A 21,345-nucleotide genomic window follows, 5' to 3' on the forward strand; every position below is an offset into this window, starting at 1 on the left:
AACTGTAATAATAGAAAGGAAGATTTGCATTTCCTTCCTTGAATTCTGACCTTGAATCTGAAGTTCTATCATCCATCCCTTAATGATCTCACATCAAGTCAATAGACATCATGACAAACATAAGTAACGTCATGTTTTATAGCGCAATCCTATCTTCAGGATGTTTACCTGGTAGAAGGGGTTAGGGTATGGTAAAGAGTTCTGCTGGCGGAAAGTGGGCTCTGACACTGCAGAGGCCTCCCTTCACCTGCTGAGAGCTGTGGGCAGAAAGCTACTACTGGTTGTGTTCCTGCTGGTAGTATCTAGCATAAAGCCACGAAAAAGGGCATTTCAGCGGGTGAGGCTTAGGGGCGAGCTAATCACACACACACACACACACACACACACACACACACACACTGCACTTCATTGGTCACTTTCTTTTAACAATAACATCGGTTCAGCTATGAGTGGGATTCTTGGTGACAAACAGAAACGAGAAGTCATCTTGTCATAATAATGTCTGGTTATGTACTGGTCTACACACACATACACACACAGAGAGAGAGAGAGAAGCAAAAGCTCACCTAACTGTTCCTTAGTGCGTAGGGTATTGAAGCAAGGCTCTGAGATAATTTGACAAAAGAGCTCCAAAAACATATTCTCTGAGGTACTTTGCATATCTGTTTGATAATATATTTCTATGCCACAATTGTTATGAACTTCATTCCTCTGTTGATAGACAAACCAGCCTCCTAAAAAAAAAAAAAAAAACACAAAAGGTGCACAAAAGGACATTTTGAAAGACAGCTAAAGCAGGGAGCCTTTCCTGACAGACAGAATTTGAGCTGAAGAAGGTACATATTCTCTGCTCAAGGCAGTGTAGAGCACTAAATAGACCTCCTTTAGAGTACATGCACAATCCCATTGACTAGGACTAAAGTCTTATTTCTAGCCATGGTTGCTTTATTCCATGACTGAAGGCCTTCAGCTTCTAGCAATCTTAGTTTATTAGGTGCATAAATACCTCAAACAATGCCAACAAAGGCCTTGATATACAGCAGTTCCAGTCTGGACATTAGCAACTACTCCAACCTGCATCTCTGCTAAAATGCTATCAATTTTACTGTCCTGTACTGCATAACACTGTGCACTGTGAATAAATTCTGGATACATATTTCAAATATTGAAAGTTAAATATTTTCATTTGCATAGTTATTCCATGTTGTATTCAACGAGGCAGGGTCTTCTCCTCCAGTGCTTCCACTCAAAGAGATTCACATCACAGACCTAGATTATTTTTGAAAGCAAATCACTTTGGCATTGATTCTTAAAGATTTGCATTACAACACTGAAAACATGTCAGTTTTTAAAAAACTAAATGGAGAAGATTGAAAGGATATTTTTCCTGAGTTATTTCAAGTTTCATGCACCATGAATCTCAGCTTTCAATGGGTTGTTTTATAACTTACATCCAGAAGGACAACTTACTGTCAGGCAGCTGAACTTCTCTGTATCTTACTAGCTGACTAGGAAGCAGAGGCTTTGTGTGAGCATGCTCAATGAGGGTGTCTTCAACCATCTGCATAATTCCAAGTGCAGCCTGAAAGAGAATAAATTCATTGCCTATTTTATTCATCCTCTGAGAATTCCCCATTTGATATAGACGGTTAACAGTGATTCAGGAAATGGCAATATTAGGAATGAAAATAAGGTAATTAATTGTAACAGATCAATTGCAAATATTAAGACTAGGAAGATGAGATAACACATGTGTCTGTAGCACTCAAAACTGTTAGGCAGAATCCCCATGTATTTCTGCATTATATTTAAAGTAACCTAGAGGATCTAAAAACAAAACACATTGCATACTTGATCTCTGCCATCTGCTTCTTAGTACTTGAGACCAAATACTCTTCTGGTTTCTCCCCCTTTTCCTCTACTAGAACTATGCACAGTCACTCCCAAGTCAATCTCCTCTGCCTGGACTGACTTTATGATAGGGCAGAGACCCTGACATTTTTCACTTCTCCCAGTGCCCTGCACACAGGTCTGAGGAAACTTAGCAGAACCAAACATTTCTGCTAATGTGCTTTGTTTTCGTGGTCTTCTGATCCTGTTACTGTGAATGTGCCTATTGTAGGCCCTAGTTGCCTATAGTGCCTTTTGGGAACTCTGTGGTTTAAGGGCACTTAGAAGGATAATAATTCATTATGCAGATAATTATGTTCATTTGAATAGGAATGCTTTTGCTAATATATGGAACAGGAACTGGTTCTTGCAGCAGTGCTAACAAACCCTAGATATTTTATTTCAGTGGGAGAGGAAGTTTTGCTTGCCACTTGCTTGGCATTATCTAATCAAGGAACGGAAAGGAACCTCTCGTGCAAGCACTGAGTCATTGCTGACTCTTGGAGGGACACCAGCTTTTCGCTTACATTTTCTTGGCAGGCCTTATAGCGGGGTGGTTTGCTGTTGCCTTCCCTGGCCGTTATTCCCTTTCCCCCAGCTAACTGGGTACTCATTTTACTGACCTCGGGAGGATGGAAGGCTGAGTCGACCCGAGCCGGCTGTCTGAGAACCAGCTTCCGCTGGGATCGAACTCAGGCCGTGGGGAGAGTTTCAGCTGCAGAAACTGCTGCTTTACCGCTCTGCGCCACACGAGGCTCATTTACCTAATCAAACCTCACCTTATTTTAGAGTTCAGAAATATTGGGTTGGATCCAGACTTACTCATGCTTAGAGTAGGCCCACTGAAATCATTGGGACAAGTTATTCCTGACCAATTGAAGTCCCAATGATTTCAGTGGGTATACTCCCTTTCTGACATTTCTACATAGGACTACTTCTTGTGAAGTTATAAGTGTACAAATGGGAAGGCTCTGGCTCTCTATATTTGCATTTTTAAACAGATTTTAAATGAGATTTTCCTGAATGCAGATTGGTTGATCCATCCTAGTAATCACCATTTGAAGTTGCACAAAAACCTTGAGAGTTTTATATGCCTGTAATCTATGCTAGCTTTTTTTTTGATTGAAGTATTTAATTTTAAATGTAATGGGATGGTCTTTTCTGTTTTTAAAAGATTCTCGCTATGGTTACTTGAGGCGTCTTGTAGATGTTACTTATTATTGTAAGGTTTGATTTGAAGTTGGTTTAATTCAAAGTGACTTTGAGATTGAGTCCACAAAATAAAACTCCTATCAAAGGGTTTTACAAAAACCCTTTACAAAAAAGATATTTTCCCATTTGTGCAGCAGTATTAGCTTATCCCATTCACAATCCTGGCTCTTTAGGTGAGGACTCTCACCTCACTAAGCCAGGTGACTAAAGCTGTGTGTTCCAACACTTATGAAGGTATTGACTTATGGTACTGCATGTAATGGGATGCCTTCTCCCTTTCCTTTTCCCCATAATTCTGCTTTAGGTCTGTATTATCTTGCTCATTCCTCTTTGTTGTAGCGCCTATTCAGGTGGTCACAAATTGGGGTGGCTTTTCAATCTATGCAATATCTTTTGCCCTGCTTGAAACAAAAATGTGCCTGACGAATTCAGGCACCAGGTGAGCTAATTACACATCTCTAACCTGATCCCTGCCAATTGATTCAGATCCCTGCCAACTGATTCATGATTACTTTGTCTATATTGACTCGGGGGAAGTTAAAGCAGTTTTTAACTTGTCCTTAATAACTTACTTGGGCAAATTTTGAGAATCTGCCTTTTACCTTTGTCCTCAGTCAAGTTAATTTACACTTACTATGGCATTCATTTTACAGGGGAGTTATAAGCATATTAGGTTGTTTCAGAATGCTCAGAAGAAACCAGCTGAACACATTTGTTCGTGTTTGTTTCCTAACACAAAGGTGTATCATTTCTGCAGAAATGTAGCTCAAACGTTTTCTATAGATTCAGTACCTGCAGGTTTTTCTACATGCATTGCTGTTGGTTTCTTCCTTTTTTATCTGGCTTCTTCCCTCCAACAGAAATATTCAGTACAGACCTGTTATACTTTGAGCAAATATATAGGGCTAACCTCACTTCATAAGTTCATATGGAAGCAAACTAGCTCTATAATACTATCAAGATTACCATTATCTTGCTGTAGTAAAATGTCCTTGCCAAGTTAATATTCAAATCTCTTACAAAACTGTAGCATACGTATTACCAGCAAATCTTCTTATACAAGAAAAAGTAAATCACAAACTCTATTATTTCCAGACCATATACTGTCATCTAACTTTTGACATTGACTTCACTCTAAAAGTTTTGAATTCCTGCTCTCTGTTCAAATTATATACCATTAATTTGAGAACAAGTGTGTGAATCTAGCATTTTTACAGTCTTACTAAGAACGGATGATAGCCCAAGCAGTTCAAACTGACTCACAGTTCAATCCAATGCATAGAATTTCATGTTAGTCATAAGTCTCACTATATTCAATGCGTCTTACTTTCAAATAAGTTGGGGTTGCATGATGAATTATCCAAAGCAAAAGGGAACTACGACATAGCCAAATAATTCTAGAGCACAAAAGCAAGCATAAGATTCAACACAGAAGTACCTATATTTCCCCGATAAGCACATGCAACAGGAAACAGATACCCATGGCCACTTCTTGACATACCTATTTTGTGCTGATTTTACTTGAGTTACATAATTTTCCTATTTATGCTATAAATGCTTCCCATATTATGTTTTACACATTTTTGCAGATACAGATATTAATAGAGCAAATGAACAAAGAAACATGTAAAAGGGCCTTCAGAAAAACTCATTAACAGTAAACTTAGAAAGATTTACAAAGCAACCCCCTCTGATATAGTCCAATAGATAGGGAAACTTAAATAAACCCTTGATTTTAAGTACAGTTATCAATACAAATCTGCTTCTGCTGAAAAATATCAAAACCAACCTGTTTTGTTATATTGCCATGGAGAAGTGCTTCAATGTGTAACCGTGACAACAGCTGAGATATAAAGGCCTTGAGGCGGGGAAGAGTGACATCTACAACAGATATTTAGACATTTAAAATCAATCACATTTCCATTTAGGGGGGAAAAATCCTACATCATTCTAAAATATAATGCATTTCTTCAAGAAAAATAAAATAGAACTTATAATCATCACCAAAAGGCAGTGGGTGTTTTCTTCACAAATATTCATGTTTGGGAAAGTTTCCAAGTCTAAATTGCTGGGCTCACTGCACAGTTTGCCTTGCTTAGAATTCATATGCCGTTTGACCCAGATTCCAATAGGGGGGGAGAAAGGAAAGGAAAAAAAGTCTACTCTGCACTGCAATCAAGCTAAACACACAACCACCCTCAAAAATAGTAACAGTCATTCAGGTGGTGGCTAAAGATAAAGCTTAAGCTGTTAATTACTTAAAGAACATAAAGGTTTATCATTCTTTTGTAAGACACTTCAATCATCTTGACTGCAATTATTTCTGAAGGGCTGTTTTAAAGGTTGATGGTCAGTTTGAAATTAAACTCTTAAAATATAGGTGCATTAGGATTACCACCTTTGGCTCCAAATGTGCACTGAAATCTACATCCAAGAGTATCCGCACTACTTTGCTTTGAATGGATGTGCATTCTAATGCATACCTAGTACAGTGGTACAACCAGTCACACATAAGTACAGATTTGAGTACAACTTGAGGGAACTGCGGTGATCAACCTAAAACAAAAAAACTGATGCATAATCCAGAGAGAATGGTGTGACACCCAAGGCTGAACATATGGCCAGGGATGGGGTGGGTGGGAAGTGGAGAAAATGGTGGAAAAGAATGAAGAAAAGGTCTTCCTGTCTGCCTGCCATCAGGCATATGGATCAGTAGCAGACAAAAGCCATGTGAGTGGGAGCTGTCATCAGTGACAGCAAGTAGAGTGGAGATAGAGAGGAAGAGGGCATTTTCTGTGGTGGAAATACTTTTTCCATCCAGCATTCATCCTCTAAGACACCTTTTCATTCACAGCTCCTTGTCCTCTACACATGTGGACTCTGTGCCTTTGCCATTTACATGAGGAGGCAAGCTCTGGATCATGCTGCCAGTTTTTTATATCCTCTAATATTTTAAATAAAAAAATAATCAGGGGCCAAGTTACACAGTTTCGCATACTTATTCTGTATTTTTAAAATCTGAATTTAAAATATGTATTTATTTGATGAAGTACATGAATTAACTGTGGTTTCCTGCTGGTGTAGTCATGGAAGTCAGCACAAGACATATCACAACTCCTCATTTTTCTAAAAGTAACTTGAAAATAACTTTCATTATTTTCCGTCAGGGACCAAAGGAAGGCTTATGTGAGACAACGAAGAGGCAACTGATGCTGTTAAGGCAGGGGTGGGCAACTTGTGGCCTTCTAAATATTTTGGTCTACAACTCCCATGATTCCTTGCCATACTAGCTTGGGCTGATGGGAGTTGTAGGCTAAAATATCTGGAGTCGTTCGTCCTTGCTGTTAGATCAAAGTTTCAGATTCAAATTCTGAAGTGGAGACATTCTAACAATGTAGATCACCCTGAGGAAGAGAGATACTGTTGCTGTCTTTAGGGTGAGAGGTTTGTGGGTGGGTGGGTGAGTGTAGGGTGGGTGGGAATGATGATCTCTTGGCCAGGAAAAGATTAGATGCCTTTAGAAAAGGATTAGACAAATCCATGGAGAACAAGTTTATAAGTAGCTATTATCTAAGGGATCCACCAAAGCCCGAAACAATATACTTCTGAATACCAGAGGCGGTATGGCCCCCCTGCAAACAGAGTGCTGCATCAGGCAGACCTTTGGTCTGATCCATCAAGGCTGTTGGCCCACATCTGGACCTGACTGACAGACATAGATGGGGATTGGAAGCAGATTTCCCCTCAGCTTCATCCTCCACTGCTGTCACTTGACTTACTCAGAGCTTGTATTGGCATGGTTCATCTTTCTGATCTCAGTGGAGCTACAAGAGTATGAACCCTGGGTGAGCCAAATGAACAGCAGGAAAGGGTAGCGGAGAAAAAAAAACTGTTCCTTTCTTCCCTAGTTCTTTTTCCTCCCTGATGTTCTCGAACTGAGCTAAACAAGATGAGCATGCCCCAGCTGCGGTGAGGGGGGAATGGAGGTGAGTCAAGTGACAAAAGAGTAGGTAGGTGGAGAGGGGCGAGACATTGTCCTAAGCTCTCTGCTCTCTTCCCAAACCTGGATTTTGCACATGTGAATCTGGGAGAATAGTTACAAACTACTTCTACAAATAGCATTTTACATTTTAACTGGGAATCTTATTGTCATTAAGCTTCCTCAATGACGTATTTCAGATGCTTAAAGCTTTGCTATTTTAATCTTTCTCCTACAACAAATGGCCTTGATCATCATTAAGGATTACCTAAATTCTAAATCTGGAGGCTAAAATCAGAGGAGAAAGGAGCATAAAATCTCTGGTAGGATTTCCAACCATCTCCAAGTAAATCACAATTACTGAAAAACTCAAAACCTTTCATAGAACAGAAACACTAAGAGATTCGATTCAAGATGGAGATGAAATGAAATGCTGCTCTTTAGGTTCAATTTGGACAAAAAGCATTTGACTAATGAAACACAATTCTAATTACAAATTGAGAACAAGTTAGAAAATGCAACATATTTGGCAAAAACCTTTACCGTCTAAAGCTTCTTTCAATTCATCTTTGGTCCAGGCAACTTCGGTCATTAATAGCCGAAGGTAATACATCGCATGCTGGTGTGGCTGTTCAGCTCGGAAGTTGTTAAGTGATCGCATGTACTATCAAGGTTAAAACAAGAATCACACAATAGTTAAAAAATTAAACTTTGCAATGAACAGCATTACTTCAACTTCTATCTATCTATATACAGTACATTCACAGAAAGATCCTCAAGTTGGGAATCCGGGCTCATTCTTAACCAAGATTTGAAACCAGGATTTGGAGCTGGTTAGCAATTCTGATCAAAAGGGCACTATGGTTAGTATTCACCATTCAACACTGGTGAATAAATTAAAATAACACACAGCTGTTATATTAACCAGCTGGTTAATGCTGGCAAAGATAAAGCAATGGGAATCTGACTGTGATCCAGGAAAGATGTCAGCAAAAGGAGGATTGAATGTGTGGTATTACATCTATTCTGAATCTCTGAACCATGGTTAAGTGATAGGGAAACAGTGACCAGGTTCACATGTAACTAGAAGCCATCATGGGTGAATGTCCCCTTGGGGCTTCTCATTGGAGTGGCCATCTTAAATATTAGAGCAATGGTGGGGCGTACTGTAGCTTCCATTACATGTGAACGCGGAGAGGGGGGGTTGTTGACAACCTGCCCAGAACCCTAAAACAGCCCATGGGTTCTGGGTGGCTTATCAACCTCCCCAATGACTCACCCTGACTGGGTTTACACTTAACAGCAAACTATAGAGACACTCCTCACTGCCAGCTCAAATATTTAAAATGGTGGCTGCTGCCACGACAAGAAGCGCCAAAGGAAAATTCACTCACGGTGGTGTCTTGTTATGTGCAAACCGGGACAGTACATTTGCACTCGCCAAATGGAATTTCAGAATATCAGAATCATAGCTGAAAAAGGCCTCATGAACTCTATGTTTATATATAGGGTTGAATCCTAACTTAGCTTTTTTCAAATGGAAGGACTCTTTCCAACTACAGAAAGCTTGGGATCTAGTTGAGAGTCCTATAAAAGGGGGGAATTTCCCCTAATTCCACCCTACAGCCCCCCTCTGGAGTGTCTCCAACCCCATTCCCTCCTCGCCCCTGAGCACATTTTCAGAGGGTTCAAGGAGCTGCAGGGGAAGGGGGAAATGACAAAACCCTTCTCTCCCTTCTACTGGTGGGGGCAAAGTCTGGATTCAAACTAATATTTTTAAACAAGTATGGAAAAGTAAACCAATCTTCTAAGAATGGTTCTCATATAGACAATTTTATTCTTAGCCATTTCTAACACATCAGTGACCACAATCTACTTTGAATTACAAATATGTTTGAAAAATGGCAAGCGTTCAAAACTTAATCCACCTATCCTGTTCATGTTTAAACAGAAAACATCCTACAACTCCCAGCATTCTCCAGCCAGCGTGGTTGTTTGGGGAATGCTAAGAGTTGTAAGAACTTTATGTCTAGATATGCATATGATTGCATTCTTACATTTCAGTCCTGTACATGTCTACTAAGACAAAAGCCTCACTGTTTTAATGGAGCTTGTTATTAGGTGAGTATAGGATTGCAGCCTAAATTTGGTCCTATTCATTACTACTTACAGTCTTGACCATCCTATAGGTATATATTTTTCACACCTTTTTCATAAGGGATTTGAAAGTTTGAGTTCACAACTTTCCAATAGAATCCTGAATGTATCTTTTCTATCTCAACAGGGTAGAATACTTGCCATTCTGATTTATAAAGATCAAAGTAAAGACCCAGATGGCTTACCGCCTCCTTGATAATTTCAAATCGCTTTTCATCTATCTCAAAGGTAGCCATTTTCTCAACAATCTTCTTCAACAGGATATGCTGCTTGTCACTGTAACCTTTTACAGAAAGCTATATAGAGAAAATATGTAAGGTGTTTATGTGTTTAAAGAATTCCATTTTAAAAATATAATTCTAGATCTAGAACAGCTACTTCCTAACACTGGGAAACATTCTCCCACATTTCAACAAAATCCCTGTTTTTCTTCTGCTGTGTGGAAGTCTATGCATGATATTTCTAATGCTTTACTTTTCTTCAGAATGTAAATGTTTACTAAGGCAAGTATTATGGATGCGAAATTACAGTAGAAAACAAGTTCTATGCTGCAAAGCAAAGAAAGAAATGCTCTCCAAATATTAGGTAACAGAGAGGAAGATGACCAAATCTCATAGCTGTTCTCTGGATTTAAAATAGGAAAAGCAGCATGATAACTGGGAATAGAGGTAGAGACAGAAAAGAAGCAAATGAACATACTTCTTCCAGATGAGGAATAGAAGTACATTAAGACATAAAGATCTAGAGCAAATATATCAGGAAGATTTCTATTCCATAGTTTCGAAAGCAGAAGGGTTTATATTATTATTCTTTAGAAAAGTAGAATATTACAAATGTTTAAGACATCAAGATGACAGGCTCAGCGTATTGCATAACTGGGTCAATCCTCATACACATTATGCACTCACACCAAACAACTTTTTATAGATAGGCACACCATTTTAATATTACATTAACCCTGCTTTACGCTATTCTAACTCACTGTACTCGGAGAGAGAATGCTTACATAACATTTAACAGAACATAATCAGAATCTATAATGAATTGGATAGATTTCTAAAATAAAGATTTAACTGTTGACAGAAACAAAACGAAAGTCATCCTGCTACATAACTGAAGAAATTAGAATTGACTTTTACTCATGTTGACTAGATGCTCAGTTGTAGTCTGAAGACAACTGTTTAATTTATTTCTTACATATCTATACTTCCCAATAGCAACTACAGCAATCTTGTCAGGCTAAATAGGTCTGGGTTGGTGATTGGAAGGGAGGCTGCCTGACAACACTATTTACATCACCTTGAATACTATGATGGAAGAATGACAGAATATAAATAATAAACAAAAAAACCTAGCATGCTATTTCATTGAAAATTGTGTTTTCAGTCAATTTGAGCACAAAAAACCTCCAGGTCACCCTACATTAAGTTTTTTAAGAATCATCATATTTTATCTAATGATTAATATATTTCCTATTAAAAGGCTTAGGGAATAGTCCTGTGGCCCCTAGACAGAATCTAGGGCCATAAGATATTTTGGATTCCCTGATCTGAGGTCAGAAACAGTGCTCCGACTTCAGAGGGGAGAATCATAGCCCCAACCTCCTTCCCATCCCCATCAGCACAAGAACTCGACCTCAGAGAATGGGACATTCTGGTGGGCAGGGAGGGGAGGAGACTGGAGAGGCCAGGATATGAGTTATCCTGAGGCCTCTCCAGCCTCCTTTCCTCCTCCTGCAAAGCGCCCCAGCTAAACAGATAAAACAGCCTATCCTGCAAAAAATGCAGGACAGGAGGATGGGAAGGCGAACATCCACTTCTCCTCCTGCTCCATATTGGATGATCCTAAGCTTCAAAGATCTCATAGGACCACGCCCTAAAACACAACTGTGATATTTCATATTTAACATGTCTAGAGAAGGTCGCCATATAATTAGAAATCAGCATTCAATATTTTCTTTAACAAAGAAAGAGTAGACTCAATTTCATAACAATCATCTTGGTTCTGACATGCAACTGTCTCATCGCAACAATGCAATTAGTAATATTTATTAGTGTATGTCGAACAAAGTAGGCTCTACCCTACAAAAGCTCATGCCCCCAAAATGTATTAGTCTCTAATGCCACTAGTCACTCTGGTGGTTGTAAGGTAGTTTTTGTTTTTTAGTATACATCACAATCTAAGTGGTTGACAGCTATTTTAAAATAAACACGGAGTTTTGTAGGCTATTTGTTTCAAAATTACTTTACAAATGAGTAAGAAATGCAAATTAGAAATGTAGTATAAGCACACTATGCAGTCACAAACGCTTTCCAATCATAGCCAAACCATTCAATAAATGGTTATAAAGCTGCATGAGGATTTTTGTCTAGTTATGATAGAGATGCAAGGGAACATGAACCAGTAGCTACTTTGCTTAGATATGAAGAAGCCAAAGGGTTTTTTTCAAGCGGCATTTAACACTCAAGCCATCTCATTTCTTCCTGTTTTTCGCCATCTTACTTACAAGTATTGCATTCATTCCTGATGCAATGGCATAGACCAAACCTGAGAGGCGTGCTGCATATGTATACTCTTTTAAATCATCCTTCAATAACCTGATTAACAGGTATGTCATGTTGCAATGGAGAGGGTCAGCATAAAGGTAGCGACTAACAAAAAGAAAAAAAAGGATGCTTTGATACTTCAAGCAGCGACATGGTAACGGATGAAGAAACATGACTGAAGAGTATGTATATGCAGCCTCATAACCAATATTCTTGAGAATGAAACATTGAAGGTACAGTAAAGAATTTGTTTCTTCGTTGGAAAGTCGTGCAGCAGTAAATCAATTCCAATTAGGTCTGTATTCTTTTTTTAAATAAAAAATCTTGCAACTGATGAATGATTTAAAATGCAGTGAAACATTTCTGGATATGAATAGAAATGTTGAAGACTTAGGAAAAAATGGAACTTAAAATTCAAATTATGAGAACGTATAGATAGAAATCAAGGTTGAAAAAGGAACTAAAAAGATTAGATCCTCAACTGGAAAAGCCATTTAAAAAATGCTTCCAGAAAATCAAGTTTTGTTGTTGCTCTTTGATCAGTGGAAGTAAATTGAAGGCTTTTAAGATTCTCCTTGATCTGGGTACTTACATACATCCCATAGATGGTATTTTGGAGATCATAGTTCAAGCCAGCTAGTTCTGCTGCATATGCATACTCGTTGAGGGAGTCTTTGAGTAGCTCAAGGTACAAATAGGCCATGTTACAATGTAAGGGATCCACGTAAGCAAATGGGCTGGAAGAAAACGTTGAGAGTAAAATACCTGATGTAATTATGTTTCAAATCTGTTCAATCCTCCATACTGGATCTCAAAGATACAATTAAAAATAATTTTGATGCTTCCTATTATGAGTTTATCATGTCAGTATACAAACACACAGGTAAAGGGAAAGCATAGATTAAATAACTCCAGACAGAGATAGACATATATACCTATATTAACTGTGCTGTTTATGTCATTACCTAAGAAAAGGGGTTTAGCCCGTTTTGAGTTTGGTATAGGAAATAATGCTTAAGGACAAGTATGAAACATAGAACAACTAATTCTTAAAAGGTGCGAATTTTGAGTTTATAAAAGCTAGTCCAAAGTAAGTCAGTGCCACATTTAGCTTGTCTTCCATTAGGATGAAGCCTCACTGAACACAACTGATGGGTTTCACAGAGCTTTGTTACCAAACCATTGCCATTTTTTGCATTAGGCAAAAAAAAAATCAAACCAAGTTTCATGTTTATCTGTAGCATGTAAACAAAACCTTGATATATTTTTGCAATCTCCCCAGGAGGCACAGTAGCTTGCACAGATTTATAAAGATAAAGACAACTCAAAGACTCAAGTCATGTTTCAACAATACTGCTTAATAACAGCATATCAAGGGTGACAAAGCAGATTACGTTTAGAATCAATTTATATACAGCATGATGTAATACCTACAGATGTAGGTATATAGAAGTTACAGAAATATAAAATTGTCAGTATTAATTGTTCACAAGAAAGTTCTTACTGAAGTATTCCTCTGTAATTCACACAATATTCGGCATAATCAAGAGGGGGGAAATTCTGAGACATGGTAATGCTTCAAAGAGCAATATGTTATAACACTATATCTCTAGTCTGTTACATAAAATATCTATGCCTCCCTCTCTCATTTTCAAGAAAAATCAGATTATTATTTTTTAAATCAGGTGGAACAACTGGTCCCTCACACAATTATTTCTGATGCGCAAAGGAATCCTATGCATGCACTCAGGGGTAAGTCTCACTATGCTCAATGGGCCTTACTTTCAGGAAAGTGTACATAGGATTAGAACATCAGTGTATGATTTTACTGGACAATTCTGCAGTTCTATTTCATTCAGTTGTTATCGTAGTGTTATCGTATACCTACACCAGAAATGGGATATAGCATTTTCAACCACACATTTTTGGAGTCATCTTCTGGACACAGTCCATCCCCATTCCAAGTATCATGGCAACATATTCATTAGATTAGGGAATAAGCCCCACTGAACACTGTGAGACGTGCTTCTGAGCAAACATATACAGGATTACACTGAAATTCATGTGGGCTCCTAGATAAATCAAAACTAACATTATACAGACCAATAGGCAAAATTATCTATCCGCCACAGCTTTTCTCCTTACCAATGCAGCCCTCTGCTGCTACTATGTGGCGCTTCACCCATTCACTCTATAATCCATGGGAAAAGAGCCTAAAGGCCTTGTGCAATCTAGTCCAATCCTATACAAATTCACCAAGTTATACTATGTCTACTTATATAAAATTTCTTATTTGTTCATATTCAATATCGGTTAGTTTTGCACTGATGTGACTGATGAAGTTGAAAGATGTCACATGCCAGTTTTTCTGACAGCGGGCATGATCCTACCCTGTACATGGAGAAGATAAGGGAAAGAGGTTCCACATGTACAAAAGGATTCTGCCACCATGACAATACATGTGTGGAGTTCACCTATGCCATGATCATGCTATGTGTATATCTATGTAGCAGGCCATTTCCTAACCATAGCAGCCCATCGCTGCCGTGTCAGACCATGTCAAAGGTCCAGCTAAGGCCATTCTGCAGAAGGGGATGATTGCCAGAAGGGCAAACCAAGGTGGAGGTGATACAGTCCTTACAAAGGTTGGGGGTGGGGTTGCCACAACAGGTTGCATCACAGAGGTGGGAACTGGAAGGGGCTTAATAGGCTAAGCATACAATGGCCTCTTGGATCCCGAAGCCATGTGATGATTGCTGGATCCAGATAGCCACTACGTACCAGGCTATGTGACTCCTTTCTTAGATCCAAGTTAAAATGGTGATACCCCTAATCCTCTCCTAGCATATCTTTGCCCCTGCTCAGTTCTAGGTTGCAATGCATGCAGAAATGTGCTCCCTGGGCCCACGAGGAAGACTAGATTTGCCTAAGAAGTTAGTTCTGTTGGGTGGGTGGAAGCATTTTGTTACAGTAAGAACTAGAAGTGTTTTCCCAACTGGGAGTTCATGGATAGGATGGTGTGATTCGGCCGCCTTGAGGCCCAGTACTGGGCAAAAGGTGGGATACAAATAATAATAATAATAATAATAATAATAATAATAATAATAATTTAAAAAATCAACAGTAGAAAACACACTTGCCCACAACATTCACAAGATCCTGTCCCTCACTCCAGAACCATTTCTCTTTAGTCCATACCCATTCTAGTCCATACCCAATCCAACTGGTGTATTTCCTGTAATCCCTGCAGTTTTCCCCTACTTCTTCTCTATTTGTAGCAAACGGACCCAACACAAGCTGAAAACAAAGATGACTCAGCAAAGGATGAGATCTCAATTTATGGAACCTTTTCAACTTAAATACGTAAAGTTCTGAAAAGAATGTATTTCCCTTAACACAGAAAGGATCATTTTACAATATTTTATAATCCAACTGCCCACCCCATATTTCTTTAAAAAACAAACACATTAAAACAAGTAATAAAACTAACTTGCTTACAGACTAAACAGTATCTTGTTCCCATTTTGATTTTATGGAAAGCATGTGAACTAACACGAAATTAGTTTATTAATGAACATTGATATTAAATGCAAACACTGAAGTTACTTATTTTATGCTGAATTCATGTTGAAAGTTGTAAATTGCTATGTATGCTTCTGCATTAACAGGAAATTTGTTTATACTATAGCAACTATAGATTTGCTGAACTTTGTGTTTATCTGATTGATAATACAAATACCTTGAGCTGATAACGCTTATGAGTTAAGAAGTTCTCAAGCTCAGAATGTTAATCAGGCTTCTGGCCATGTACTGCTCAATCTTTGGGATTTGATTTCCAGGGCATCTGACATCTCAGCTGAACACCAAGCTTTGGAAAAACTACATATCCTAGCATTCCTCGTGCCTGTGACATTTCTGTTTCAGCACTCAAAGCACCAGGGAGAATGGAAGCTTTCCAGAGAGGCGTCCTAGCTGTTGTTGACTCTAACACAGAAGGTTCTGGGGCTCATAGATGGTGTGTGTGTGTGTGTGTGTGTGTGTGTGTGTGTGTGTGTGTGTGTGAGAGAGAGAGAGAGAGAGAGAGAGAGAGAGAGAGAGAGAGAGAGAGAGAGAGAGATGTTTGGGCCCGATTGAGTGCCTGACATCAAATGGAGAGCACAATAAGTTTCCAAATTGGGCATGGGGGGAAAGTATTTCCTCATTATTATTATTTTTAAAAGAAAATAGCTTGTACTAGGTAAGCACAATTCTGAATTGAATGTCCCATCACTAGACAAAACAGGAAGATCTTTCTGAAGGTGGATAATTCCACTGCCTCTCTGCATTGGGAATAGCTGTAATGGTCCAATAACAAGCAATGCGGACACACAACAGAATTACATGCCTCAGCAGAGATAAGGAGGCAACACCAGAAAATGCAAACACACAACAGGAATTTGGGGTTGACAGAGACTTCCAAATATTTCATTAATTTAAATCTCATGGCACATTATACAGTTCTTTTGCAGCACATAATTTGTGCCGTTGTAGAAATATTTTCACTCATTCTTTCATGTGCTGTTTTTTTTTTAAAAAAAAACAAGAAATTTAGACACACTTCCAAAGCTGCTACGAACATTGCAGGGAGAGGAGAGTGAAGCACTATCCAGTCTTTCCCCTTCATGCAATTGTAATTGTGTGTATGGGAAGAGTGGGGCCTTCCCATTCGCACAATACCCCTGACTTCCAATGCGTGGACAGCAAGGGCACAAAAGCAGCAGCTGGGGCAGAGGACACTTACAATCAGCTGAAGGAGAATATTCAAATAGGGCTTGAGTTATTTGTCACAGATACTTGAGCTTCTGTATCAGTATTGATACAGGGATTAGTTTTGAATTTTTCAGGATTTGCTGCAAAACCCCCAAAAGAGAGATGCAGCCACCACATAAAATAACTTTAGCAGTTCAAGAAGAAATATAGCAGGAAACTGTCTAAGGACTGCATGGACCAGCTTTTATTGTATCACCAACATGGCATATTGACCTTAACCTAAAGGTACTAAATTTGCACAATAGTGAACTTATCGAACGTCAAAAAGGAAAGTTGGGGCCCAATGAATAAAACAAAACCCGCGGAATAAATCTTTGAGGGTGGAAAAATCCCGAGTGGTAACCAAAGAAAATGTGACTGTCAGAACTGCAGTATGGTAAGTGCTGTGCATGAATAAACCTAATACAAGTACTTCCATCCAGTTACAGCTGTATGGAAGTACTTGTATTAGCTGGATAATCCATGGGCAAAAAAGCTCTAGCCATGCAGTATCACCAATGATCTGTTCAGGGTGGGTGGGAGGAAGAGTAGGGAGGACTGAATCCATCCATCTGCTCCCCATGATCAGCTCTTGAATGATGTTTTTCAGCCAGGAGAAACCTGTACACAAAAAAGCCCATTGATGCACATATAGAATGCAGGGGGCTGACAATCTTGCTTATAAAAATGTAGCAACCTTATGCCTGTCTAAAATGAAGAAAATGTTAAATGAAAAAAAATCAGTTTAGTATGACACATTTTAAAGACAAAAATAATTGCATACCTGAAAAATTCAAAGTTGAGACAAGCTTTAGGTAGGAAAAATTTGTCATCTTGCTTGAACCACAGCTTGCTCATAGCGGTGTCCTGTATTTCAGAAAACATAAATTTTCTGTTATATTGTATTACAAAAGCGTATTTTGATCATCTTAGTCTGATTATACTCTTTAAACATACAGGGCTCACTCCAACAGAGTTTGGGTGCAGCACCCTTGTAAAACTAATCCCAAAGGGGTTATTTTCATTCATTTTTACCATCTATTCTTCAAATATTGTTCAAGTAGTCTTACAAAGAGCTTAGTTTTGGCTAAATAACCTTAATCTTTCAATAGCATTTTCCCATTGCCCCAACTCACATTCATCTTGGAGGTGCAGACCTTAGAGGTAGATGGAGACTTGGGAAGGATGTACAGAACTCCCATTCCTTATAATGTTCCTTCATGTTGCCTACACATATGCTCATGCCCTTACATTGGTGATTATGATGGGGGTGGAGAATTAGGCCTCTGGGCTCTGTGGGACTCTCTTTCACTAAACTCATGCTTAACTTGATTGCACCATTGGCAGGTAGGTTTGGGGACAGGGACAAAAGGAGGGCTAACTGGTAGCAATGCTGTTGATGGGGTGAAGCCCAATGTAAGCCAATGCCCACATTTGGAAGGGGCTGGGCTTGTGGCATATAAGAGTGAGTCATTCTAACAGGGGAAGTTCATATTTCAGCCCCCGCTTAGAACTTCGGCTCCAATGTTACTTAAGATTAAAAGAAAACCGTCAAAACTGCAAATTATTGACAAGAGCTAATTATCTCTTAAAACCACATTTAAATTCTTAGAATCTATTCTTAGAATATTGTTAAAATAGTGTTATAAGAGGTTTACTTTTTGACTAATTAACCTTAACCTTTCAAATCACCTAGGAAAATAATGGTACAAATTGTAGAAATTCCACCCACTGCTATTAAATATAGAAGACATGTACTTACCTTAATAAGAGTAGGGTACTGTGGTGCATCCTTCTCTAATGGTAGAATTTCAAAGTTAGAAGGAATAAATTCATTCTTCATTGGGAGCTTGAATTTCCCATTAAGGTCAGCATTTTTCCATTTCTATGTGAAAAGTGTAAGATTCAGTGGCCGGATTAAAAACCATGTTGCAATTGTGCCTTGCTAAGGATATCTTTCCCAAATACTTATAATCCCACTTCCTCAATATTATGACTTAAAATCATGGTTACTGCATTGATTCCTGCAATGAGCAGGTGGTTGAACTCCATGGCCTTATAGACCCCTTCCAACTCTACTGTTCTATGATACTAATGTACTGGATTGTTTGATACACGTGATATTTTGCAGTCTACATAACACATCTAGGTTTTCCTTTCAACCATGTTACAGAAAATATAGGACATGTGTCAACTAAGGACCAGTTTACATGCTACAGCTACCATGTCAAACTACTATGAAATGCTTCATGCAATATCCAACACCATGTGAGCGGCTGTTTCTCAGTGTTAGTTTTACTTGATGATACATTACACAAATTCTCCAATCCTTCTGGGGCATTGCAAACAGGCTTCTGCATGTGCAATGGTAGCTACATGGGGAATTGCATGCACAACTAGGTGGTGCACACATGGTTTCCTTTTCAGATCCAACAACTGGAGCTGCAAGCATAGAGTCCTCCTTTAAAAACTAAAATCTCAACAACTGGATGTATGGAAGATGAACTGGAGGGTTAAATCCATTCACGCCTGCTTCCCCACCCCCAAACAGCTGATCAGTTAGATATTTATTATTATTTTCTAACAAAGGCTCCGCATGTACAGTGCTGGATGTTCCACTACATCAGTGCTAAGCAAGACAGTGATATTCAAAATGTTCAAATAATCGATAGAATTGTGGTGCAATTTCTATTGTCAGTTTCTTGCACTGGGGTGTATCACATCCAGAGAGGCTTCCTTCCTGTGGCCATCTCATTTATCAGCAAAAAATATTCTTTGTGTTTGATAGAATAAAGTTATTTTAATAGACATTGTCAGATGGCCTAAACATTTAAAGAGTGGAAACGTTAATGAACAAATATTTAGTGTAGCTTTTCAAACATTTACTTAATATGGCCAACCCACTGTAATAAAGCTGTTTACAATCCCATCTATTTGAGTGGAATCTACAATATTTCTGATTACACATTTGGGGATAATTTCCTTTGATGCAATGTAGTTATGCAATCAATACTTAGCAATGGTTGCTGTTTTAAGATGAAAAAGCTTCCTTTGCAACAGTACAGAAATAGAAGGTGACATATTTGGGACTGGTTTCAAAAATGAGACACTACCAATTTTCTTAGCACACCTGAATGACTTCATCAGAAATTGCTTCTTGCTTGTATTGGGTTCCATACCATTGTTCTGTTCTATCAGTTTTTCCTTCAAAAGACTTAGAGACTATTGCAACCCTAAAAATAAAATCAAAACATTCATCATCATCATTTCTATGCTGCCCAATAGACAAAGCTCTCTAGGTGTTTTAATTATGTATGATATGTTTTTAATCAGTTTTTAATGTGTATTTTATTTCATGTTTTTATAATGTGTTTTATACTTTGAATGTTTTTAGTTTTTGTGAACCGCCCAAGGAGCTTTGGCTGTTGGGCGGTATAAAAATGCAATAAATAAATAAAAATAAATAAATAAATAGGCAGTTTACAACAATTAGTATGATAATAAAATGCAGCATAAGATATAAATATACAACATTTAAAACAATTTAGACAGCCAAAAACAGTTTCAATAGAATACTAGTCCTGTTCAGATAACTGGCATAAATGCCCCATCAAATGGCATAACATGCCTGGGAGTAGAGGACGGTCTTAACCTGGCGTCAAAACAATGACAGTGTTGGTGCCAGGCGGGCCTGAATGAGGTGAGGAGAGTTGGGGGGCACCACTGAAAAGGCCCTGTCTCTTGCTGCCACTCTCCGAGCCTCCCTCAGAGGTGGCACTCGGGGGTGGGCACTTAAGTTTATTGTAGTTTCCAGGTATGTTCAGTTTGGGAGAGGTGTTCCATCAGATTTTGTGTCCTGAGCTGTGTAAGGCATTATAGGTTAAAACCAACACTTTGAATTGGGCTCGCAAGAATACAGGCAGCCAAGGCAAGTGGGTCAGAATTGCTCTTATGTAGTTCTGGTCTAAGTTATTAATCTGGCTGCCAATTTTGTACTTCTAGTCCAAGTTATTGATCTGACTGCCACATTTTGTAGAAGCTGCAGCTTCTGAACAGTCTTCAAGGGCAGCCCCATGTAAAATATATTGCAGTAATCTAACTTGGAAGTTACTAGAGCATAGATTACTGATACCAGGTTATCCCATCCAGATAGGGACCACCGGCCAAAGCTGGTAGAAGGCACTCCGAGCCACCGAGGCCACCCGAGCCACAAGTAAAAGAGATGGATTCAAAAGAACCCCCAAGCTACAAACTTGTTCCTTCAAGGGGAATGCAATACCATTCAGAAATATGACTTCATCAATTTTTGTAGGTCTTATTCTGTATTTGCACACTCCTTTTGAACACCTGTTTGTGAAAGAGCAAGTCACCCAATACGTAACTATGTTAAAAGAGTTATGCTAATAGAACCCTTGTTATTCTGATATTTTATTTTATTTTTGCAACATAAGAAAGAATGCTTTGAACTTGCAGTAATATCAAGAAACCATTTTACACTATTTAATACAGGCAGAGAGAATTGATTTCTATCAAACGCCATTAACGCAGAAAAACATTCAAACTACAAATAGTCATTAATTAATTTTTATCCTCTTAAATATATTATAAATGGCATAAATAAAAATAAAAATGCCTAGGAAGACAGCATTGCCAAACTTAGATGCTGCCCTTCCCTTGACATTCTGGCTTCTCAGAATGGGATCTACGGACTTCTGAGTGTGCATGCTTGTTCTCTTTCCCTCCAGGAGAGAAACCACATGTACGTAGCAATCA

General features: G+C 38.6%; 1 protein-coding gene across 3 annotated transcripts in view; it reads right to left on the bottom strand.

Annotated features, from left to right (window-relative positions):
• IDE (insulin degrading enzyme) overlaps positions 1-21,345 on the bottom strand; it is a 72,432-nt gene that overhangs the window by 10,485 nt on the left and 40,602 nt on the right. For 2 of the 3 annotated variants that reach the window (XR_010025736.1, XM_063132863.1), the window contains exons 12-20: positions 19,703-19,805; positions 18,335-18,457; positions 17,357-17,439; positions 12,377-12,521; positions 9,424-9,534; positions 7,625-7,745; positions 4,892-4,983; positions 1,471-1,582; positions 567-734 (exon numbers count right to left, since the gene is read on the bottom strand). Coding sequence is in view for 2 of the 3 variants with exons in the window: in XM_063132863.1 (XP_062988933.1) it covers positions 567-734; positions 1,471-1,582; positions 4,892-4,983; positions 7,625-7,745; positions 9,424-9,534; positions 12,377-12,521; positions 17,357-17,439; positions 18,335-18,457; positions 19,703-19,805 (1,058 nt within the window). In the remaining variant the exon portion in view is untranslated. Of the gene's footprint in view, positions 1-566; positions 735-1,470; positions 1,583-4,891; positions 4,984-7,624; positions 7,746-9,423; positions 9,535-11,744; positions 11,890-12,376; positions 12,522-17,356; positions 17,440-18,334; positions 18,458-19,702; positions 19,806-21,345 lie in introns of all 3 variants that reach the window. The other variant, XM_063132864.1, reaches the window with a different exon arrangement.

Source organism: Elgaria multicarinata, chromosome 8, assembly GCF_023053635.1.
Source record: "Elgaria multicarinata webbii isolate HBS135686 ecotype San Diego chromosome 8, rElgMul1.1.pri, whole genome shotgun sequence".
Classification (NCBI taxonomy): domain Eukaryota; kingdom Metazoa; phylum Chordata; class Lepidosauria; order Squamata; family Anguidae; genus Elgaria; species Elgaria multicarinata.